The 20,629-nt window shown below is 39.9% G+C and overlaps 1 protein-coding gene across 1 annotated transcript in view; it reads left to right on the forward strand.

The window, feature by feature from the left end:
* LOC144660141 (protocadherin-like protein) overlaps positions 1 to 20,629 on the forward strand; it is a 58,270-nt gene that overhangs the window by 32,976 nt on the left and 4,665 nt on the right. Inside the window, exons 8-17 of the mRNA XM_078520700.1 lie at positions 4,583 to 7,768; positions 9,807 to 10,666; positions 11,303 to 11,599; positions 12,209 to 14,147; positions 14,999 to 15,277; positions 16,101 to 16,307; positions 17,310 to 17,473; positions 18,093 to 18,208; positions 18,739 to 19,028; positions 20,071 to 20,453. Of these exons, the coding sequence (XP_078376826.1) occupies positions 4,583 to 7,768; positions 9,807 to 10,666; positions 11,303 to 11,599; positions 12,209 to 14,147; positions 14,999 to 15,277; positions 16,101 to 16,307; positions 17,310 to 17,473; positions 18,093 to 18,208; positions 18,739 to 19,028; positions 20,071 to 20,453 (7,721 nt within the window). The remainder of the gene's footprint in view (positions 1 to 4,582; positions 7,769 to 9,806; positions 10,667 to 11,302; positions 11,600 to 12,208; positions 14,148 to 14,998; positions 15,278 to 16,100; positions 16,308 to 17,309; positions 17,474 to 18,092; positions 18,209 to 18,738; positions 19,029 to 20,070; positions 20,454 to 20,629) is intronic.

Below are 20,629 nucleotides of genomic sequence, written 5' to 3' on the forward strand. Positions count from 1 at the left end.
AACACTATTATATATAGAGCAAGACTATGAGCACAAAATATTTTTCAACATATATTCCTTTAACAGAAGGCCAAATGAAAAAGCTAGCCAGAGCAATCAAAAATTCAAGTGAAGTGAGTTTATTGATTGATAAGCATCAGATCAAAAAGAAGGGTAATACTGAGTTATACCTTACAAAAAGACAAATAACACGGCATAATAAAGTAAAAAGTGAGGGTAAAGGCATTACATTGAGTTTATCTAAAACACAAATAAGTAAAATGCGAAAGGTGATTGGAAAAGGAATTCAAGTCACTCCCCCTCAAGGAGGGACAGGAATGCAAATAGAATACCCTTATTATTCACCACAAATCATTTGGAAACAAAGATCAAAAAACGGTGGCAAAATTAAACTACCAAATAAGAAAGATGCATTATCTTACAGACCGCCACCATTCATCGGTTCTTGGGGTGAATATGATAAATTTCTTAGAACAGGTGGATTGGTGCTTCCAAAAAAAAAGATCTTGAAACCAAAAAAAAAGTAAAAAAACCTACATTTATCAAAAAAGCTCTAAGTAACAATGATCTAATGAGATGGTGTAAGTATTTAAATATTAATATCACAGGGATATACAGCAGAGATGAACACATGCCTAAAAAACATAGCCCATGTATCATTAATTTAGACAGCTATGAAGGTGTTGGTAGCCACTGGGTTGCCTGTATTCCTAGTGTTAAAAAAGACATATTGTGGTACTTTGATAGCTTCGGAATGCCATACCCAAATGAATTTAAAATGAGAGCTGAGAAAGATGGGATAAAACAAGTTTTGTATAATAACACACAATATCAGAATATCAAATCAGTACTTTGTGGGTATTATTGTATTTATTTCTTGCATCAAGCATTGGTTTATGATAGAGAGTATCATGATATATTAATGCAATTATCAATGACTGACACAATGTACAATGAACGTTTTATAAGCAATTATTTCAAAAATATGTAATCATATTATATATGAAATCGTATTGTGTGAAACAAAGAAAAATAACAAATTGTGTACCTAATTCTGAACAATATGTAAGATCAAAGAACGGAAGACTTATGATGCGTTGCGTTTGCTTAGAATGCAAAATCATTAAAACCAAATTTGTCAGTGAGAAAAAGGGGCGAGGAGTTGGTGAAACGATTAACAAAAAGGTCGGGGAAAAAATTCCTGGTTTTCAACAGAGCCAAGACATTGCTAGCTTCATTATGCGTATAACTGGTGGTGATAAGGATTTATTTAAAAAGTATTGGTCGGGAGATATCGTAAAAGGCATAGTAAACCCTCGTAGCGGTATTCAAACAAAGAGTTTTTGGAAGCCAGCAGGTTCGTATGCTAACGAAAATACCGATCCAAAATGCAATTACAGTGAATATAAAAACGGTAAATGGATTAATCATTATTGCGATTAATATCTAATCAATATATATATAATGGTTAAATCGTATTGTGTACGTGAAAAAATACAAACTAATTCAGTTCCTGGTTCTGAAAAATATGTGAGAACAAAAAACAATCGTTTAATGCTCAAATCGGAATGCATTTCTTGTGGTATTACTAAAACTAAATTTGTCAAAAGTCAAAGTGGCGGAGCTCTTGCTCGTTATAAAGGCCCTTCTACTGTTGATAAAATAGCCTATGTAGCATCAAATTTTGTAACTCCATCACCTAGCTTTGCTTCAATGGCAAGAATTTTAGCAGGTCAAACTCTCAAAGGTGTAAAAGACAATGTTGATTACTATAAAAAGGGTAAGGGTTTTGATATCCACAAAGCTATTCTGAAAGTAGCTCCAAAAGAAGGCTTTGTTATACCCGGCCATAAATATACCGGTCCCGGGAATCCTCTTGAAAAACAGGTCAAATGGGATCCAAATACTGGTAAAATACTTAAGATATATCAAAAACCAACTGGTAAAACAGATGCTGTATCGATGCAACATGATGTAGATTACAGCGTCTGTGCAAATAAACCCTCAAAAGATCAGGTTAAATGCAAAAACAAAGCTGATAAAAAGATGGTAAAAGCCCTCGATTCTATTCCGTGGAAAGACAGACAATGGGGTCATGCTATTGCTCGTAATACCATTGCAACAAAGGAAAAGTTGGGTTTGGGTGTTAAGCCAAAAAAAAACGTAAAAAAACGACAGGTGAAGAAAAATGGCAAGAAAAATTAGCTGATGAATTACATACAGCAATAAAACGTAACTTTACTAAACGACGTGTTATAGTTAACCATATTGATGAAATATGGTGTTCGGATTTGGTCGAAATGCAACAGTTTAGTAAATGGAACAAGGGATATAGATATCTTCTCATGGTACTGGATGTTTTCAGTAAATATGGTTGGATAGTGCCTCTAAAAGACAAAAAAGGTGAAACTGTAACTCAAGCATTCAAAACCATATTCAAAGAGGGGCGTAAACCTCAATATCTTTGGACTGATAAAGGGAAAGAGTATTACAATAAAAATATGAAGGAGCTTTTGGAAAAGAATGGTATAACACTATACTCAACCGAAAATGAAGAGAAAAGTAGCGTATGCGAACGATGGAATAGGACAATTAAAACCCGAATGTGGAAACAATTCACTGCTCAAGGTAATACGACGTACCTCGATATGCTACCCAAGCTGTTAAAACAGTATAATAATACCAAACACTCAAGCATTAAAATGACACCCGTAGAAGCATCGAGGAAAAAGAATGAAGGCTTAGTATATTTCAATTTATACGGTGATATGAAAACATCAAAACAGAAACCGAAATTCAAAATAGGTGATAAGGTTCGAATATCGAAGTATAAAAGAAATATTTTCGATAAAGGGTACACGCCAAACTGGACAGAAGAAATTTTTACCATCGATAAGATACAATACACTAATCCTATTACTTACAAATTGAAAGATCTCAATAATGAAGACATACAAGGAAGTTTTTATGAACCTGAACTGTTAAAAGCAAAACAGGACGTATTCAGAATTGATAAAGTCATTCGGAGGGATTATAAGAAGAAACAAGCTTTAGTGAAGTGGAAAGGATATAATGATGATTTTAATAGTTGGATACCAATGAAGGATCTACAACATATATAAAATTCGTGCTTATTGACTTAGGCATCTTGAATCAATTCTGAGAATAAAAGTTTATTTTATGACAAACGTTTATATAAAAGTTTGTATAAAAGTTTATTGTAATATGATTGGTTAGTTAATATAAACAATAGAACATTCGAATCTATTGTATTGAACCAAATATTATGAAACCATGACAATAATGCAGATGTTTAACCTTGAACTATAAAATATTAATCACCATAATTTTAAAAAAGTCATAAATATATATAAAAAATAACGAATCACAAGAAATATATAACATTAAAAATTTACCATAACTGTCGGTTAAAAATATATAAAAATTTCTAAAGTATATATATAAATGGTTGAAGTTCGAAGATATTTTACTGAAAAAGACAAGATGGATGCAAAAAGAAGGTCCAAGACTTTATATGCATCTAAAAAGGAATGGTTTTGTGTCATTTGCAATAATTATAACTATAAATTATCCGGTAAATGGAGACATCTTTTGACACAAAAGCATATTAATAACAGCATCATTTACAACAAAAAATCAGATTAAACGCACTGTATAAATGATAGGGATAAGTTCGATAACAGTGACTATCCTGCAAGTTCACCGTTTTATGATAATACTTATAAAAAGGTAATTGGTAAGTTTAAAGATGAAGCTTCAGGAGTGCCTATCAATGAATTCGTCGGTTTGCGTTCTAAAATGTATAGCTATATAAAAGACGATAAGAAAGTAGGAAAGACCGCCAAAGGAATAAAGAAGAATGTCATAAAGCAAAACATCACACATCAGAACTATAAAGAAACACTATTCAATAACAAGCAAATGCATCATAAAATGAAAACCATTAGGAGTCAAAATCATCAACTCGACAGCTATGAAATCAATAAAGTATCACTCAGCTGTTTTGATGACAAAAGATATATACTTGACGATGGTAAAACCAGTTATGCATACGGGCATTATAATATCAAACAATAATTTTTATCATTTACTATTTGTTTTCATTTATAATTCCAATATTTGTTTTCATATACAATTCCAATATTTGTTTTCATTTTACAATTTCAGGCTTGTTTAAACGCACCTTGATTTCAAAATTATAAAAAGAGTATAAGAAGTTTTTTTTACTTTGAATCAAGGGTTGAGTTAGGGTTGGTTTTTCAGGCTTGGTTTTACAGGCTTGTTTTTCTAGGGTTTGAATTTCAGTTTTGGATCCAATATTTGATTTCATTTTTGATTTCATTTTTGATTCCATGTTTGATTCTATTTTTTGTTCTGATATTTGTTCAGTTTTCGGATCTGAGATTTGATCAGTTTTCGGATCTGAGATTTGATTTCCATTTTTGTATCCAGCACTGGAGTAGTATAGTGATTGGGGTGTAAGAGATCCAAAAAAATATTTTTTTGGTCTCGTACCCCCAATCACTATACTACTTTCAATGTCTTCGTTCGTTATTTTCAGATATGGTCAAGTTAATCATCAAAGTTACGGACATCAATGATAACGTTCCGAGATTCTCGACCTCTTCCTACCAAGCTTCGATTCCAGCAGACGCTAAACAGGGCTACCGCGTGCTCCAACTGTCAGCAACAGACCTGGACGATGGTGTTAACAGCCTGATATACTACAAAATCACAGATGGCAATAAGGACGGTATTTTTGCAATCAACAGTGACAACGGACTTATCACCCTGGGCAAAACGTCACTTGCGTCAGCCGCGCAAGACATTTTCACTTTAACTGTACAAGCCTGCGATGACAAGAATCGAAATAAAAAAGATGAGGCCAAGGTGGCTGTTAATGTCTTCCCGCCTGATGGACCCCCACAGTACCCAGATCCTTCGCTGAGTTTTGACGTCACAGAGGGTATTCCCGCTGGGCGTAAGATTGTATCAGTGGCTGCTGCAACCACAGAGTACGTCATTTATGAAATACTGTCTGGAAACGAGGATGGCGTCATTCAGATTGATCCTTTCTCGGGTGATTTAGTGACCGCCCGGGAGCTGGATTATGAGACGTCTACTCAGTACAAGCTGCACGTGAGAGCGCGGGACATCAAAGGCAGAACGGCAGAAGTGAAGGTCACTATCAATGTTCAAGACATCAATGACAACCTTCCATTCTTTATCGACTCTGTCGACGGACAGATTGACCGTAAAGTGGAAGCAGGCATCGATGCGGGTGAAGAGGTGACTCAAATAGAAGCGTACGATCTTGACAATGAGGCGTCCATGGAATACAAGTTGTCAGAGGGAGCGGATGCCTTTTTCTCTATTGACAACCAGGGCGTTATTCGCGCTACAAGAACACTGGAAGATAGTGTTCCAGGCAAGCGATCAACTGAACCTCTGTCGTCACTGTTCTTTGACGTGACAGCATCCGACGGTGCCAGTCCCCCGAATTCCGTAAAAACACCTGTGCGTGTGGCGTTAGCCAACTACCAAGCAGTTCAAGACGCCATGGCTGTTAGAGTCCGAGAAGACACGCGTGTCGGTAAAACGATAGCCCTGGTTCCCAGATACATCCCTGGCGCAAAGTTGTCGATTTTGTATCCGGAGAAGACCTATTTCACTGTCGACAACGAAGGCAGAGTAAACCTGGCGGAAAAGCTTAATTTTGAGACTCAAGCTGCGTTTGCCTTGACAGTCCGAGAAGAAGGCTCCTCGTCAACAGGTCCTGTTGTCAATGACATTGACTTAGAAATTACCGTTGTAGACGTAAACGATAATGATCCTAGGCTTGAAATGAAGGTAAGACATGGCAGAGTCAATGGGAACGCGCGGCCAGGTGTTCCGGCTCTCCAACTTCAAGTATCTGACGCAGATGCTGGCCCGAATGGACTTGCTGGTTATCAGCTAGCGACTGATAACACTCCATTCGGTATCAACCCATTAGACGATAGCCTTGAAGTTGACGGTCCTCTAACGAAGTCTCAATACGACTTAGAGGTACTCCCGTTTGATTATGGGATACCTCGACGCCAGAACGTCCCTATTAAAGTGCGACTAGACGTGGGTCAATTGCCTCCGAGATTTATTGGCTTTCACGACGATGGCTACAGGTTACAGGTGCCGGAAGACGCCAAAGGTGGGACACTTATAGGAAGAATCGAAGCTGTGAGTGCCTCGGGTAGCAGAGTGGGTTACACCATTTTGGAAGGCGATCCGGGTAACATATTCAAAATTGCTGGTAACGGTGAAGTTAAGTTGAACCATCTCCTGGACTACGAAACACAAGCGACTGAATATGACCTGTTGGTCGAAGCAATAGAATTGATCCCCATGGGTCTCACCTCCAAAGTGAAAGTAAATATCACTGTGTTGAATGCCAATGATCACTACCCTGCGTTTGAAAGAGGATCTTACACGGCGACCATACCAGAGGATCTAGCTTTAGGAAGCCCTATACTTACTGTCAGTGCTACAGATTGTGACTGTAGCAAAGACTGCAGTTGTTCGTCAGGGCAGCTGGCCTACTCAGTCAAAGAAACGGAATATTTCACTGTTGATCCAGACACGGGAGTGATATCACCCGCGAGGTCGTTAGATTTCGAAAGCCAGAAAGTTCACACGTTTCAAGTGCAAGTTGCTGATACTTTGAGAAATGCAACGAACGTCGCTCTGGCATATGTCCAAATTAAGTTGACTAACGCGAACGATAATCCACCCTGGTTTGAACAGTCAGATTACAGGTTTTCTGTCTACGAAGATGCCGAAGTAGGAGTTGGATTGGGAGCAGTTGTAGACAAGGATGCTGACCACGATGACACTACCTACTCCATCATTGCCGGGAGCGGTCCTTTTCAAATAGATTCCAAGACTGGGATCATATCCCTTAAGCAAAGTCTTCCCAGCACTCCTTGGGAATACACTTATATCGTTCGAGGAAGGGATCCGGGTGGGAACTTTGCCGACACCACAGTGGTCATTGACATCAAAGACAAGAACAATAACCGGCCTGTGTTCGAAAAGTGCGAGGATTCCAAAGTGAAAGAGAACCTTCCCGCAGGACAGGTTGTGACCCAGGTTCTCGCTACGGACAAGGACCGCGGTTTAAATGGAGAGGTGGAATACAGCGTCGTTTACGCCGAATACAGCTTTGAGATTGATAACTCCACCGGCGTGTTAAAAAGTACCGTGACATTCGATCGAGAGAAAAAATCTGAATACATGGTTGTTATCGCAGCCGAAGACGGTGGTCACGGACGAAAAAAAGAGGAACGACTTCTCAGATACTGCAAGCTGAAAGTCACAATCGAAGATGAGAATGACAACTATCCCTTTTTCAATATTCAAACGTACACGGGAAGTGTTTTGCGGAGCGCACCAGTTGGGACTTCAATCTTGCACATCCACGCGTTTGACACAGATGCTGGTGACAACAGAAAAGTGGAATATCACTTGGATCCAGACGACAAGCTCACGGTCTCAGACCGGGGCGTGATATCGACCAAAGTGTCGTTGAAGTCTTTTACAGGAGCAATGATAATCTCGTCAGTCGTAGCGTCAAATACAGAGCCTATGACTTTGAGCGATGAGGATCCTGAAGCACGAAAAGCAACGATTAAGATCTACGTTTCGGATATAGAGCCTCCTAAATTTACCAAGGTAGTATATACCGCTACGGTCACGGAAAACGAACCTCCAGGTAATTTGTGAACAATTAAGTTGTAAGTCAAATTTGAAACTGTGGTTTAGAGTAGTTTTCAATTAAGTGTCATACAACCAAAACCAAGGTAATTACTCTGGCCAATCACAAAGGACACAGACAATCCAGTGAACCAATCAAAACTCGAAGCAAATACATGTAGCTGCCACGAAGCGCGGGAAAACGTGCGCGAGCGAGTCACGATTGGTTTTTGTTTTAGTTCTGATTAGCTGAGAAAGTGGCGCGAGATTTTTAAGCCAATCACTAAGCCTAGCAATTCGAAACCAAAGCAAACGCAATTTACTTTCGACACTCAAGTGAAAACCACTCTAAACAACAGACATAAAACAGGGTCCCCTATACGTTTTACGTGAAGGGAGGCGTGATTTGGGCTTTTATTTTTCGTGATTCGTGATTCCCAATTTTAAGATCTTTTGACGTGCGCGTGAACGCAATTTTTAACTTAACGTGACCCGTAAGCGAAGAGTTGAATTAGACGTGAATCGTGAATCATCTTCTTTTTCGTGACTTTATTTACGATTTTTTAGGTAATTCTAGTAAACGTACGTCTTTGTTTTAGCTCTGTGGCTGGGTTTTAAACAGAAAAAAATTTTGTCAGCTATTTTGCCGCGTGCACAATCTTGACAGACACAATATCTGGTCTTGCCCACCCAAGCGTAATAGTCTAAACAGGGATCGCCACGTTTTTGGCGTGAACGTGAAAACAATTTTTTTTTAGAATTATTCGTGATGCGTGAAAAACAAAATATTTTTTACTTGATTCCATTTTGCAAAGAGGTATAGGGAACCCTGAAAAAAGTTAGAACTAAGTGCAGCACAATTAACGGTATCACGTCAAAGTATGCCTGACGGCTAATGGAGGATTTCACAGGATTCTATCCATAGCCTTCAGAGTGAGAACTGCCTTCTACAGCATGATACATAGTACCACAGAAAAGAAGTAGTGCTCAATAGCATTCATTTCAATAGTCCCACACAAGGGTTCCATCAATAGCCTTAAAAATAGATACACCTTATACAAGAAAAAAATAGTACCGCGTGAAAGTACTGCGGGACAGCTTTCATTTGAATGATTAGACACTGGGATAAGTGCCACCTTGAATAGCAGGATAAAGAAAGACGTAAAAGGACTGCTTAAGAGGAAATCCGCCAGGACTTCGAGTAGTTATTGGACAAAATTATGTACCAAAACTATTTACACCTGATTGCAAGCTTTTGTGTTACTGCTTCAAATATCTTATCGAAAGAAATCTTTTCTAACAACACCAAACATCGAAAACCAGTTTCGAAGTTCCACTGAATTCCCATGAATCGCTTAAAAGATGTGAGATTTTGCCCATAGCTTGTGAACTTTGAATATCATTTTCTCAGACTCTGATAAGAAATTGTGTACCAGATTATTTCCACCTTATTGCAAACTTTTTTGTTACTGCGTCAAATATCTTATCAAAAGAAATCTTTTCTAACAACACCAAACATCGAAAACAAATTTCGAAGTTCCGCTGAATTCCACTGAATCGCTTAAGACGAATTTACAAAATGGCTACACGTGAGATTTTGCCTATACCTTGTGAACTTTGACATTCATTTTCTCAGACTCTGATAAGAAATTGTTGTTGGTGTTATCACGGATAATTACTTACATCTTTACCTTTTATTAAGGGTAGGAAATAACGCAATAGGATTTAAATTATTCTGGTACTTGATTTTTGTCCAATTTAATAAATATTACTCGACTTCCTAGTGGATTCCGTCTTAATAGCTTTCACTTGAATGGTTATACACTAGGGTTTCAGCGATTTTTCATGGCTAAACTAGTGAGCAGCTCTGCAAACCGTTAGTTGTAAGATGTTAATTAAAACACGCACTCCAACGCGTTTTGTCTGACTAGCGCAGGTTTGTTAAACACCACGCCCTTAGGAACAATGATTTAAAAAGTTAAGCAAGGCGTGACATATTATGGATGACCAGAGTTTTAGCGCGGATCATCAAGTTACTTACTCGTGTGCTTTTTCAGGTAAGACCATCCTTAGAATTGAGGCAGTTTCCAAAAACCAGGTGAAGTACCTTGCTTTAACTTCCAACCGGAAAGTTGAACAAGATCGCGATTTATTCAACATCCATCCGAACACTGGAGTTATTACAACCGGAGGAAAAGCTATCGATCACGAAGTACTATCGATATTTCGCATGCAGTTCTCCGCTAAAGACGTCGTGACTGGTCTGATTTCCACGTGCCTTGTGCAGATAAATGTGACGGATGTCAATGACAATTCCCCTATTTTTGGAGCAGAAAGGTACGAGGGTAGAGCACTGGAGAATTCTCCCCCGAACACTGCAGTCCTTCGTATTCAAGCCCACGACGTAGACTCAGGACCGGGGGGAGAAGTGACATACTCCATTGATCCACCCAGTGAATTATTCACCATCGATCGTGACACGGGCGTTATAAGAACTACTCGACGTTTTGATCGCGAGGCGGCAAATCAGAAAGTCCTTTCAATTACATGTATGGCTCGCAATAAGGGATCTCGTTTGTTGGAAAGAAAAGTTTCTGTTGATATCATAGTCGTGGATGATAATGACAACGGCCCGATCTTCGACCCCACTGAATACTCACTCACCGTCAAGGAGGATGCACCTATGGGCAAAGTTATACACGTCTTCACTGCGAAAGACAGCGATATTGGTTCCAACGCCAAGGTGTACTTTTACATTTCAGATGGTAATGAAGCACGCGCGTTTTTCTTGAGGAGTGGAGGAGAGCTTGTTGTTGACGACAAGTTGGACTTCGAAACGACCAAGGAGTACAAACTAAAGATCATCTCCACAGATGGCAGAAAAACTACTCAACCGCCGGCAACCGTGACCATCAAAGTAAGAGAAATTTGCATTATCGCAATTTTATAACAGTATTAGGATTACCATTTGGATAGCTAAAACTTTAAAACCCTTTAGTACCAAAAGCTGAATGTAATAGATTTAAGTGGGCTAAGTCTCACTGTTTTTCTCCAAGCCCTTCTATATTCTTTATAACTCTTTAGGCCCCAACATGGTTACATAAATGGTCTCCATACCTGTTGCTGTTGCTGTCTAAACAACAAGACAACTCGTCTTTAATTAGTTAATAATTTATTTAATCCTCGCGACCTATACGTGTTAAAATGCAGTGATACGATTAGGAGATATTTGATGCTCTACTGTGGGGGGCTCAAAGGGTTAATTTTTATTTTAGCCACTTTTAAGAGGGGATACCTTAAGGAAAAAATGACAAGACTAGTTATTCTCGTCATTGCGGCTTGCTAGTACAGCGGGAGGAGATCTTTGGGAAGAACCTTTCTAAGGAAATGTTTGTGAGCCTTAATTATCGGTTATTTTCAATTTGCACACTGAAAATATAAGGTTTCAACTAAGGCAAGTGTCCCTAACCCTTTTGGCCACGATTGCAGCTTCACGGGAAAGCCTTGGTAAAACTAAGCTAACTATTTGGAGTCTCTTTTAATCGCTTTTTAGGTTTTAGACGTCAATGATAACCCCCCGGTGTTTACTAAGCTCCGGTATGACGGGTCCGTAATGGAAGGTACCCCGTCAAATCGGCTTGTGCTGACTGTGTCTGCCACAGATATAGACACGACTTCAGACACCATCACCTATTCGTTAGACGAACAGGGTGAGATGTACTTCACGATTGGGCCCAGGACTGGTGAGATAAAGACAAGTGGGAGACTGCTGGATAGAGAGGAAACTCCTGTGCTGTATTTTCAGGTCAAGGCATCTGATGGCAAAGGAACAGGAGTGGCTGGCATTAAGGTGTGTTATGGCCAAACTTGGAAATGTTGATCTTGGTTTCTGTTTTAACAAGAAGGTCGCTGTATGAGTTCTCAAAGGTTATCGTTTTCTCTAGATGAAGGCTTTTGTAACTTCTTTCTAAGGTTACTATTGCCTATTTCTCCGATCAGAAGAAAAAAAATCTTCTTAAGAAGAGTTTTTACATCAATCTTAAGAAAAAATGCGATAATGCGCCAATCGAGTAAAGAGCCACGTACAGTTCTGGTTGGAAGTCCTATATTGTCAACTCAAGGAGGATGTGTGACCTAAGCCCAGTCTAATTCATCCAGTTTCAGAGGAAGCATGAGCGGCTAGATGTATTGCCAATACCACCCTCCCCTCAAAAGTGTTTTGCTCTGACAGTTCGTTAGTAAACACTGGATGGTGTGGGTAACTGTCACCATTCGTTCCAGAGTTCAACGTGTCAACCATTTACACACCGGGTAAAATAAAGCGAAAACTATAGAGCAGTTCTTTCATGGGCGTTTGATGCAGCGAAAAATTAAGTCTGGAGGAAGTTTATTGATTTTGCCTTTTTATGTCATGAAAAGCACACTCATTTTTAAATTTACACAATTCCCTTTGCTTTAGATTGTGGTTCTCGATATCAACGATCAAGCACCATACTTTCCAAACCCGCCCTATATTGGTACGATAGAAGAAAACAAGCCTCCAGGCACAAGTGTAACCATAGCGCAAGCTGTTGACGAGGATGACCCGAACGTAGACGGGAACACCGACCTAACGTACTCTCTAGATGACGACAGCAATGGTCTATTTGCAGTCGACAAAGATTCCGGTCTTATAACCAATACTATGACCTTTGACAGGGAAAATGACGCAAATGAGTACAACATTACTGTCAGAGCGACGGATAAGGGAGTAAACCCGCTTAGCGGAACTACAGTTGTGACTATCAGAGTAGAAGATGCTAACGATCACAAGCCAAAGTTTGATCCCATGGAGTACAGAGCCTCTGTCCCAGAAAACGCATTTCCTGCATATTTCGTCACAAAAGTGAGCGCCTCAGATGAAGATATCGGTTTCAACGCACGACTTGAATTTACTATCGTTTCTGGAAACGAGCCTTACGCATTTTACATCAATCCCGCAACTGGTGAGATTTTGGTTTCAGGAGAGTTAGATTATGAATCAAAAACTAGTTACACCTTGAAAATAAACGTGTCCGACCAAGGTATTCCACAACAAACCTCTTCAGAACTTGCGACGGTGTTCATCACCATCCTCGACGCAAATGATCATCCCCCGGTATTCCAGCCAGACGAGTATAGCATCACTGTTAAAGAAGACATAGCCATTGGCACCTCGTTGTTAGGTATGGTAACCACAGATGTCGATGTAGCCATTGAGACGAAGCTGTGGTTTACGGTCGAGTTTGGAGACCCTGCCGATCTCTTTTTTGTCGAGCCAGATCCGAACAATGCAAGTGTAGGTCACTTATACACAATCGCTCCGCTAGATCGAGAGGCCATTGATACCTACATATTGGAGATAAAAGCGGAGGATGCAGACGGCCTCTTTGCCACTTGCGTCGTGACAGTAACAGTACTTGACGTTAATGACAATGGACCGCATTTCGTCCCGCCTCTTTACTTAGGAAGCATTGTCGAAAAAGTCAAAGTACCGCAGTTTGTTGTGAAACTTAGTGCCTATGACCCGGATGAACCATCGAACGGACCGCCGTTCGATTACAAGATACTCAATGGCACAGTAGACGGGAATTTTTATATAGAGCCGAGTTCTAAGACCAGCACCACGGCTGAGATCTACTCTTCAGGGTCATACGAATTCAATTACGAAATCAAGCGGGAATGGAAGCTATGGGTGCAAGTAACAGACAATGGCAATCAGGTTATGAGTAACATTACTGTCGTGTACATTAATGTTAAGGACTCTATCAACAACAACGAGCCTTTCAATGCTTCGATGACGATTATTTTGAACGCTTATCATGGTAATTTTGCAGGTGGTGACATAGGCAAAGTTTACTACAAAGACAATGACTTCGAAGTGGATCAAAATGGGTACAAGATTGTCAGCCAAAACCCAGGATCTTACTTCAATATTGATGCAAATACTGGCCATTTATCGGCCCAAAAAGACATCCCAAGTGGTAACTGGCGTTTTAACTACGGGCTTTTTGTGTCCATTACAGAGAAAAATCGAAATGATGCATCGCAGCCTAAGGTTGTGTTTTCTGCTGTAAATGTCATCGTTCGTAATATCTCAGAGACAGCTGTGCGCATGAGTACAACAGTGCAGTTTTTGAAAATCCACAAAGAAGCTATCTTTGTCGGTGATTATTATTCCACGCTTCAAACAACTTTGGACGAAATTTTCGTATTTCATGGAGACGATTTCAGGCTGCATCACGATGTTCTTATCTTCAGCATAGAAACTGATAAAGAGAATCCGGAAGCTCTCAACGTACAGTTGGCGGTGTTGTACAAGAGCTCAACGGAAGTTTTGACAACGCTGATAGAAAAGAGAGCTTCTCTTGAACAAATAGGTAAGGTTACTGATACACAATAGAACAGGCTTAATTTAATAAATTTAAAATTACTTTAAAAGAAGCATGAACAGTTTATACAAGTCCTCTTTCTCGAAAAAGAAAACTAACTCCAATTAACTTAATGATAGAGCTTTAGTTGTAAAATTCTTAAAAAAAAATAGAGAAAGCCACCTCAGCTCTAGCTGGTGTTCATGCGGGTTCTCTATCCAGACCGAATTGGAATTTTTGAAAAGTTGGTTTTTCAGGAAGGAGGAAAACCGAAGAACCCCGAGAAAACCCCTCGGAGCAAGGACGAGAACCAACAACAAACTAAGCCTACATATGACGCCGGGTCCGGGAATCGGACCCGAGCCACATTTTACATTGCACATTGCACATCTTCCTCATAAGCGGTATATAAAATTTCATTTAACCCATATGCGCGAAGTTTTGTCCTATTAACGAATAGAATACAGTGTAAGAACCAATCCGATTGCCTAACTTCCCTCAGAAGAATCTCAAACTGATTTCAAGATATTATACAAAAAAACTTTTCAACACGTAAAACAAGCAAGTTATTTGTATCTCCGTATTTCGTGCATTCCATGGGGCAGCAGAGGTGGCGCAGTGGTGAGAGCGCTCGCCTCCCACCAATATGGGCCGCGTTTGATTCCCAGACCCGGTGTCATATGTGGGTTGAGTTTGTTGTTAGTTCTCGTCCTTGCTACAAGGGTTTTTCTCCGGGTTCTCCGGTTTTCCTACCTCCACAAAAACCAACATTACTTCCAATTCAATCTGGAATCAGTAGGATCGATAGTCACTATGTGGAAGATGCCACTTTTAATTCCCTTTTTTTTCATTCAATACAGGTTTAACCATTGGTGCTTTCGGCATTGACACCTGCGCTAAGGAAACAAACAAAACTGGTATTTGCAAGAATGTGGTGAAGGCCTTCAACACATTCACAGTGATCAGCGGTGACTACGGCCAATTTCCTGCGCCAGACAGCTCGCTCACGTTTGTCTCCATGGATGTTCAACTTCAAGCGGATTACTCAGCTTTCTTCGGGAGTCGTGTCATGGCTGGTCAGAGGTGCGAAGACAAGCCTTGTTTGAATGGCGGGATATGCCATGACGTGGAGCCACATGGTAAGTATTATTACAGTCAAACTGGATGTTCTATTGATAGTAGACCTGCATACAAGCACCTAGCCTACTACCATATCACAGCATGAAAACATAACTTTACTGTTATGTAAAGCTCAAGTAAAGCTGGCGTAAATTTGGAATTTAAACAGCTTTACGCTAACTATACATTTTTCAAAGCTGACCTTTATGCCAGCTTTACACTCAAGCTTAGGGCAGATAAAGAGACTCATTTACACCAACTTTAATTTAAATCACATTCAGTGACAGACGGTAGCGTAAAGGGCGGTTTAACCACCTTAAACAACATTTAATTGATGATAACCAACTTTACACCACATTTAACCACCTTTAATTTTACGTAAATCCAAATTTTCATACTGTGTGCGTACCACCAAACCGGAAATGAGACGCGATCGACTTTGAGAAAGTCTATATTGATGGGAACTGCGATGTTGTGGTGCAATGTTCCAATATTGATTGACAGTTTGCTTGACGCAACTTTGAACTCAAATTTGCTCGAGTAAGTTGCCAAGTTCTGGTTTTTTTTTTGTGAAAATTCTACCTCTTTTTTGAAGAAATAAGTGCTCTATGGTCGATTATTTATGGGGTCATTTATCAACAGACAGCGAGAAAATGCGGCAGGCTTTTTTAAATTACCAAACTAGGAATTGTGCTTAAAAATTTAAAATTGCTCCGCAAGTTACGACCTACGCTTTAATTTTGAAGCGTCCGGACCTTTCCCTCGTCTGGATAGGATTAAACGATCGCGTTTGAATTAAGTATCAGCCTTACTCGTATTTATTTTTCTCTTTGTTGTGTACAGGATTTATTTGCCAGTGCAAGCACAAATCAAACGGGTTAGTTACCGGGCCTCTCTGTGAAATGACGACTCGCACGTTCGAGGGAGGTCTGGGAGAATCGTACATCTGGCTCCATACGCTGAATGCCTACGAAAGGAACGTCGTAACGTTGGAATTCACGACACTTGTTGCAGATGGACTTATTCTTTATCAAGGACCGTTATTGGAAGGTATGTACGATTTATGGTAAAAGCTACAATTAGAAACTGTGTTCATACTAGTTATGCAACGCTTTCTCGTGGTATACTATGGAATATCCCACGAGTCACTTGTATTTCCTCGAAGAAAATACAAGTGACAAGTGGGATATTCCATATTATTATTCAACACATGCGCGCGCTGCCCATATATGGTCAAAATGTTAACGATATCTGTCATCCGTACATAACAGATATCCTGCGTTATACGTAGGTTGCGAAGATTATTCCGAAATCTTGTAAAGCGCTGCATAATTACAGTTTTTCTTTCTGCAAAATGTGTTTCGTTGACAATTTGTTGAATAATAAAACAATTATCCTGCTCAATCTTGCGGAATATCGTCTGATTTTAGCCAACTCGGCCTACGGCCTCGTCGGCTAAGTATCAGGCGATATTCCGCGCGATTTCGCAGGATAATTGTTAAGTATACCACGAGAAAGTGTTGTGTAACTATTTTATACCATGCCATAGAAAATACGTTTACTAAATTTCATCGAGAATAAGATCGCAGCGCACGATGGGAAGGTTGGGTTGAATACCGTCGAATATACAACGGCTTTCCTCTATTCGGATTGGCTGTATTTTCGATGGCATGGTATAAATACTAGTTATGCAACGCTTTCGAGTGGTATACTATGGAATATCGCACGAGTCACTTGTATTTTCTCGGTATACACACGAGCCTTTAGGCGAGTGTGTATACGAAGAAAATACAAGTGACAAGTGGGATATTCCATAGCATACCACGAGAAAGTGTTGTGTAACTATTTTATACCATGCCATAGAAAATACGCTCACTAAATTTCATCGAGAATAAGATCGCAGCGCACGATGGGAAGGTTGGGTTGAATACCGTCGAATATACAACGGCTTTCCTGTATTCTGATTGGCTGTATTTTCTATGGCATGGTATAAAAATATTTATTGCAGTGAAGAAATGTGACAAAGTTGTTTTTTTGTTCACTTTTTGACAGTGGGCTTTGGTGAGTCACGTGATTTCATGGTTATTGTGCTGTATGGTGGATTCATCCGTGTCGTCATATCGTTAGGAGCCCAGCCTTTGACATTAACAATGTCACGTGGTCCTCGACTGGACGATGGGGAATGGCATTCCGTTGAAGTGCGCCAAGAGTTGAAGGTAACATTTATGTCCTGTCGGTTACGATGAACATCAACATGTTTTTCAAAAAGCTTAATCGCATGATATGGCAAATAGCAACAAACGCAGATATCTCAATGAACCAATCACAACCGAGAGCTAAAAAAGTACCTGCTGTGTTACGTGCGAGAAATATGCAACCGGTGCCAAGCGCGGGAAGACGTGTTATCGGTGCCAAGGGTGAAAAAACATTAAACACGGGAAAAATAAAATTAATAATCAAGAAAACTGCGTTTTTGTTTTGATTGCTTAGATAATAGGTTGCATGAGTTTTTTAAATGAATTATTAAACAAACACATAACCAAGGCAGGTTTGAAAAAATTAAGTTTTAAACGGTTTAAGGGCTGTGCACGATCATATATGTCTCTTCTGACACGACCACTCATGAATTTACGATTCATAACTTGCTGGCATCTAAACGTTTAATCATATCAGAAGAAGTACTCATGGTCCTGAACAATGTCTAACCTCCATGTCTCAATTCGGCGCTCTTGTATTTTAAGGAAACGCACTGATTATGAATTTACACCGGGTCCCTTTAAAGCAGCACTATGTACCTCAACGTGAGATTTGAAACTTCGGAATTTTTTTCCACAGACCATTACGGTTATAATTGATCACTGCAAGAACGCACGCTTGATTCAGCTTGGAGATGAGTTGGTGGAAGATGAAAGCGAATGCAAAATATCAGGGGATATCAGGGGAACCAACTAGTAAGTATTTATGAGCTCATTTGTCTTTTAGCGCACTTATTTAAGTCAGAGTCTAAAAAAAGATGTATGGAAAACTGGTAATGCGACAAATATTGTGATTTCCCCGTCGAACTGATGACCTTTCGCGCACCAATAAGATGCTCAGACCACCAGGCTACAGGAAACTCGTGACATGCAAGGTAAATCGTTTAGGTTACCTAGCTAGCCACGAGTAGAAGGTAGATGCAGCGTCAGATCAGTGTGTGGAACGTCGTGGTTTGACTCTTTCACCTCCCGTCGGAGACCCATTTAGACTGATTTGCCCCATGCTCCTGTACATGTCATACTGAACACCGTAACTCTGAAAGATAAATTCGTTATATCAAATAATTAAATCGAAATATGGAACTTTACATGAGTCGAACCTAGCTAATGCAAATGACCAAAAACAATAGCTAGGTTTTGCTCATTTGCATAAGGTTCGACTCATGTGAAGTTCGACGTTTGGCCTGGGCCTAAAGTTAACAGCAGTATCAATGTTTTTCTTTCAGTTACTTGAACAGTCTTTGGCCACTTCAAATCGGAGGCGTTGAAAACCCTCAAATTACGTATCCGAAACTCAACTACACGGGCTTCACTGGCTGCATAAGAAAGATTACCAACAACAAGCACATGTACGACCTCAAAGACCCACTGAAGGTGGTGAACTCTCCCGAGGGTTGCACGAAAGCTAGTGGAGGCTGTCCGTATTGTAGCAACAATGGATACTGCGAGCCGTTCTTAAAGAAAGCCAGTATTTGTGTCTGTGATGTTGGATTCTCCGGGACTGAATGTGCAACAAGTAAGCATGCGCAGTGAAGACCCAGACGCACCTTAAATTGCTGCGCGCCATGTGGCACGCAATGTCTGAACTGCACCGTTTGCTCATTCCTGAAATCGTTACGCGTAATACCTATATGTCTGAACTGAACAGTTTATCCAACCCTGATATTAAAATTAACGTATTGTTGCAGAAGTTGAATTGCTTGGAACAACTGCAAAATTTGCATGTTGTCCTTCAGTAGCATTTCAGAGATGATATTTCAAAACTATAAAAGTTTAAATGTTGCCTAACACTGCTGTAAAAATCGTATACTTATAAATCGTCAATCCCTTATCAAGGATTGATGCCGTTGATCGGCGAAATCCAGGATTTTTATTATATGATTTTTACAGTAGTGTTAGGCCACATTTGTACTTTTATAGTTATAAAATATGAGCTGCAAAATTGCGTGCAACAATTTCAGTGTGTGTCCACTAACTGTTAAAGTCAGTTCTAATCTTACCAATGACAGCCAATTGCAATAATGTCTTTGGCAGTCAGTTTCAATGAGCCAGGTGGCTCTGTGGTACTAGCGCCTATCTTCGGTTTCCTTAACATGAAGTGACAACGAGTACATTTACCCTCCTTGTATAGGAAGCTAGACCATAGCCATCGCCCCTTACTCTCCCAGCGTTTTGTCAAGTTGCTCTTGGTCTCCTCTGCAAGGGTGCAGAGTCGTGGTACTGTGGGAGCAGTGTCCGGCGGAGGTCACGACGTAGTGACTCTTTCAAAACTTAATTCGCAGACAAGAAACTATCTTGTTGAGAAGTAATAGCAATCAGGGCATGCTCATGGTATATAATTCTTCTTGTTTCAAAGCTAATTCCTCTTGTTTGAGTGCTGCATTAAAGTAAAATGAAGGACCAAAAACCATCTAAGCAGTTAGACATAATTCTGTATAGTTTATCTGAAACAAGTTTCGAAGACCGGGAGTTGGAGTAACGAGGAGAGATAAGGATGCTTTGCTGTCAATGTAGCCAATAACTTGCTTTTATCCTTTTTTATCTTTTACTTCATGTAGCGACGATTGGAAATTTCTATTTGGGAAATAGCTATTCCCAATACTCGGTATCATCATGGTCTTCATCTTCTTCATCATCATCATCATCATCATCATCATCATCATCATCATCATCATCATCATCATCGTCATCATCGTCATCATCGTCGTCGTCGTCGTCGTCATCATCGTCATCATCGTCGTCGTCTTCGTCGTCATCATCGTCGTCTTCGTCGTCGTTGACGTCGTCCAGGCGAAGACGTGAGGTTGCACCAGCCCCTAAACCAATCACAAGTCAATACTTTACCGACGTTGCGCTCAAGGTCAAAGCCAAACCTGGTACCAACGACAGCCTTATATTCCTATCCACTAACAGTCTTGGAACAGAATTCGTTAGAGTTGATGTAAGTGTCATATTTCCTCGTATTAGTAGAACATTGTACATTTTTGAACATTGAAAGAAAGTCACCCGCTCCCCCTGGCTGACCAGTGAGACATACTGGGAGAAGAGAAAAGATATGTAATGTTCATCATGTCACGAGCGTAAAAAAAGGACAAATCAGAGTTACCTATATGAATC

This window comes from Oculina patagonica, chromosome 7 (assembly GCF_052425735.1).
Source record: "Oculina patagonica isolate OP01 chromosome 7, crgOcupat, whole genome shotgun sequence".
In the NCBI taxonomy this organism is placed as follows: Eukaryota; Metazoa; Cnidaria; class Anthozoa; order Scleractinia; family Oculinidae; genus Oculina; species Oculina patagonica.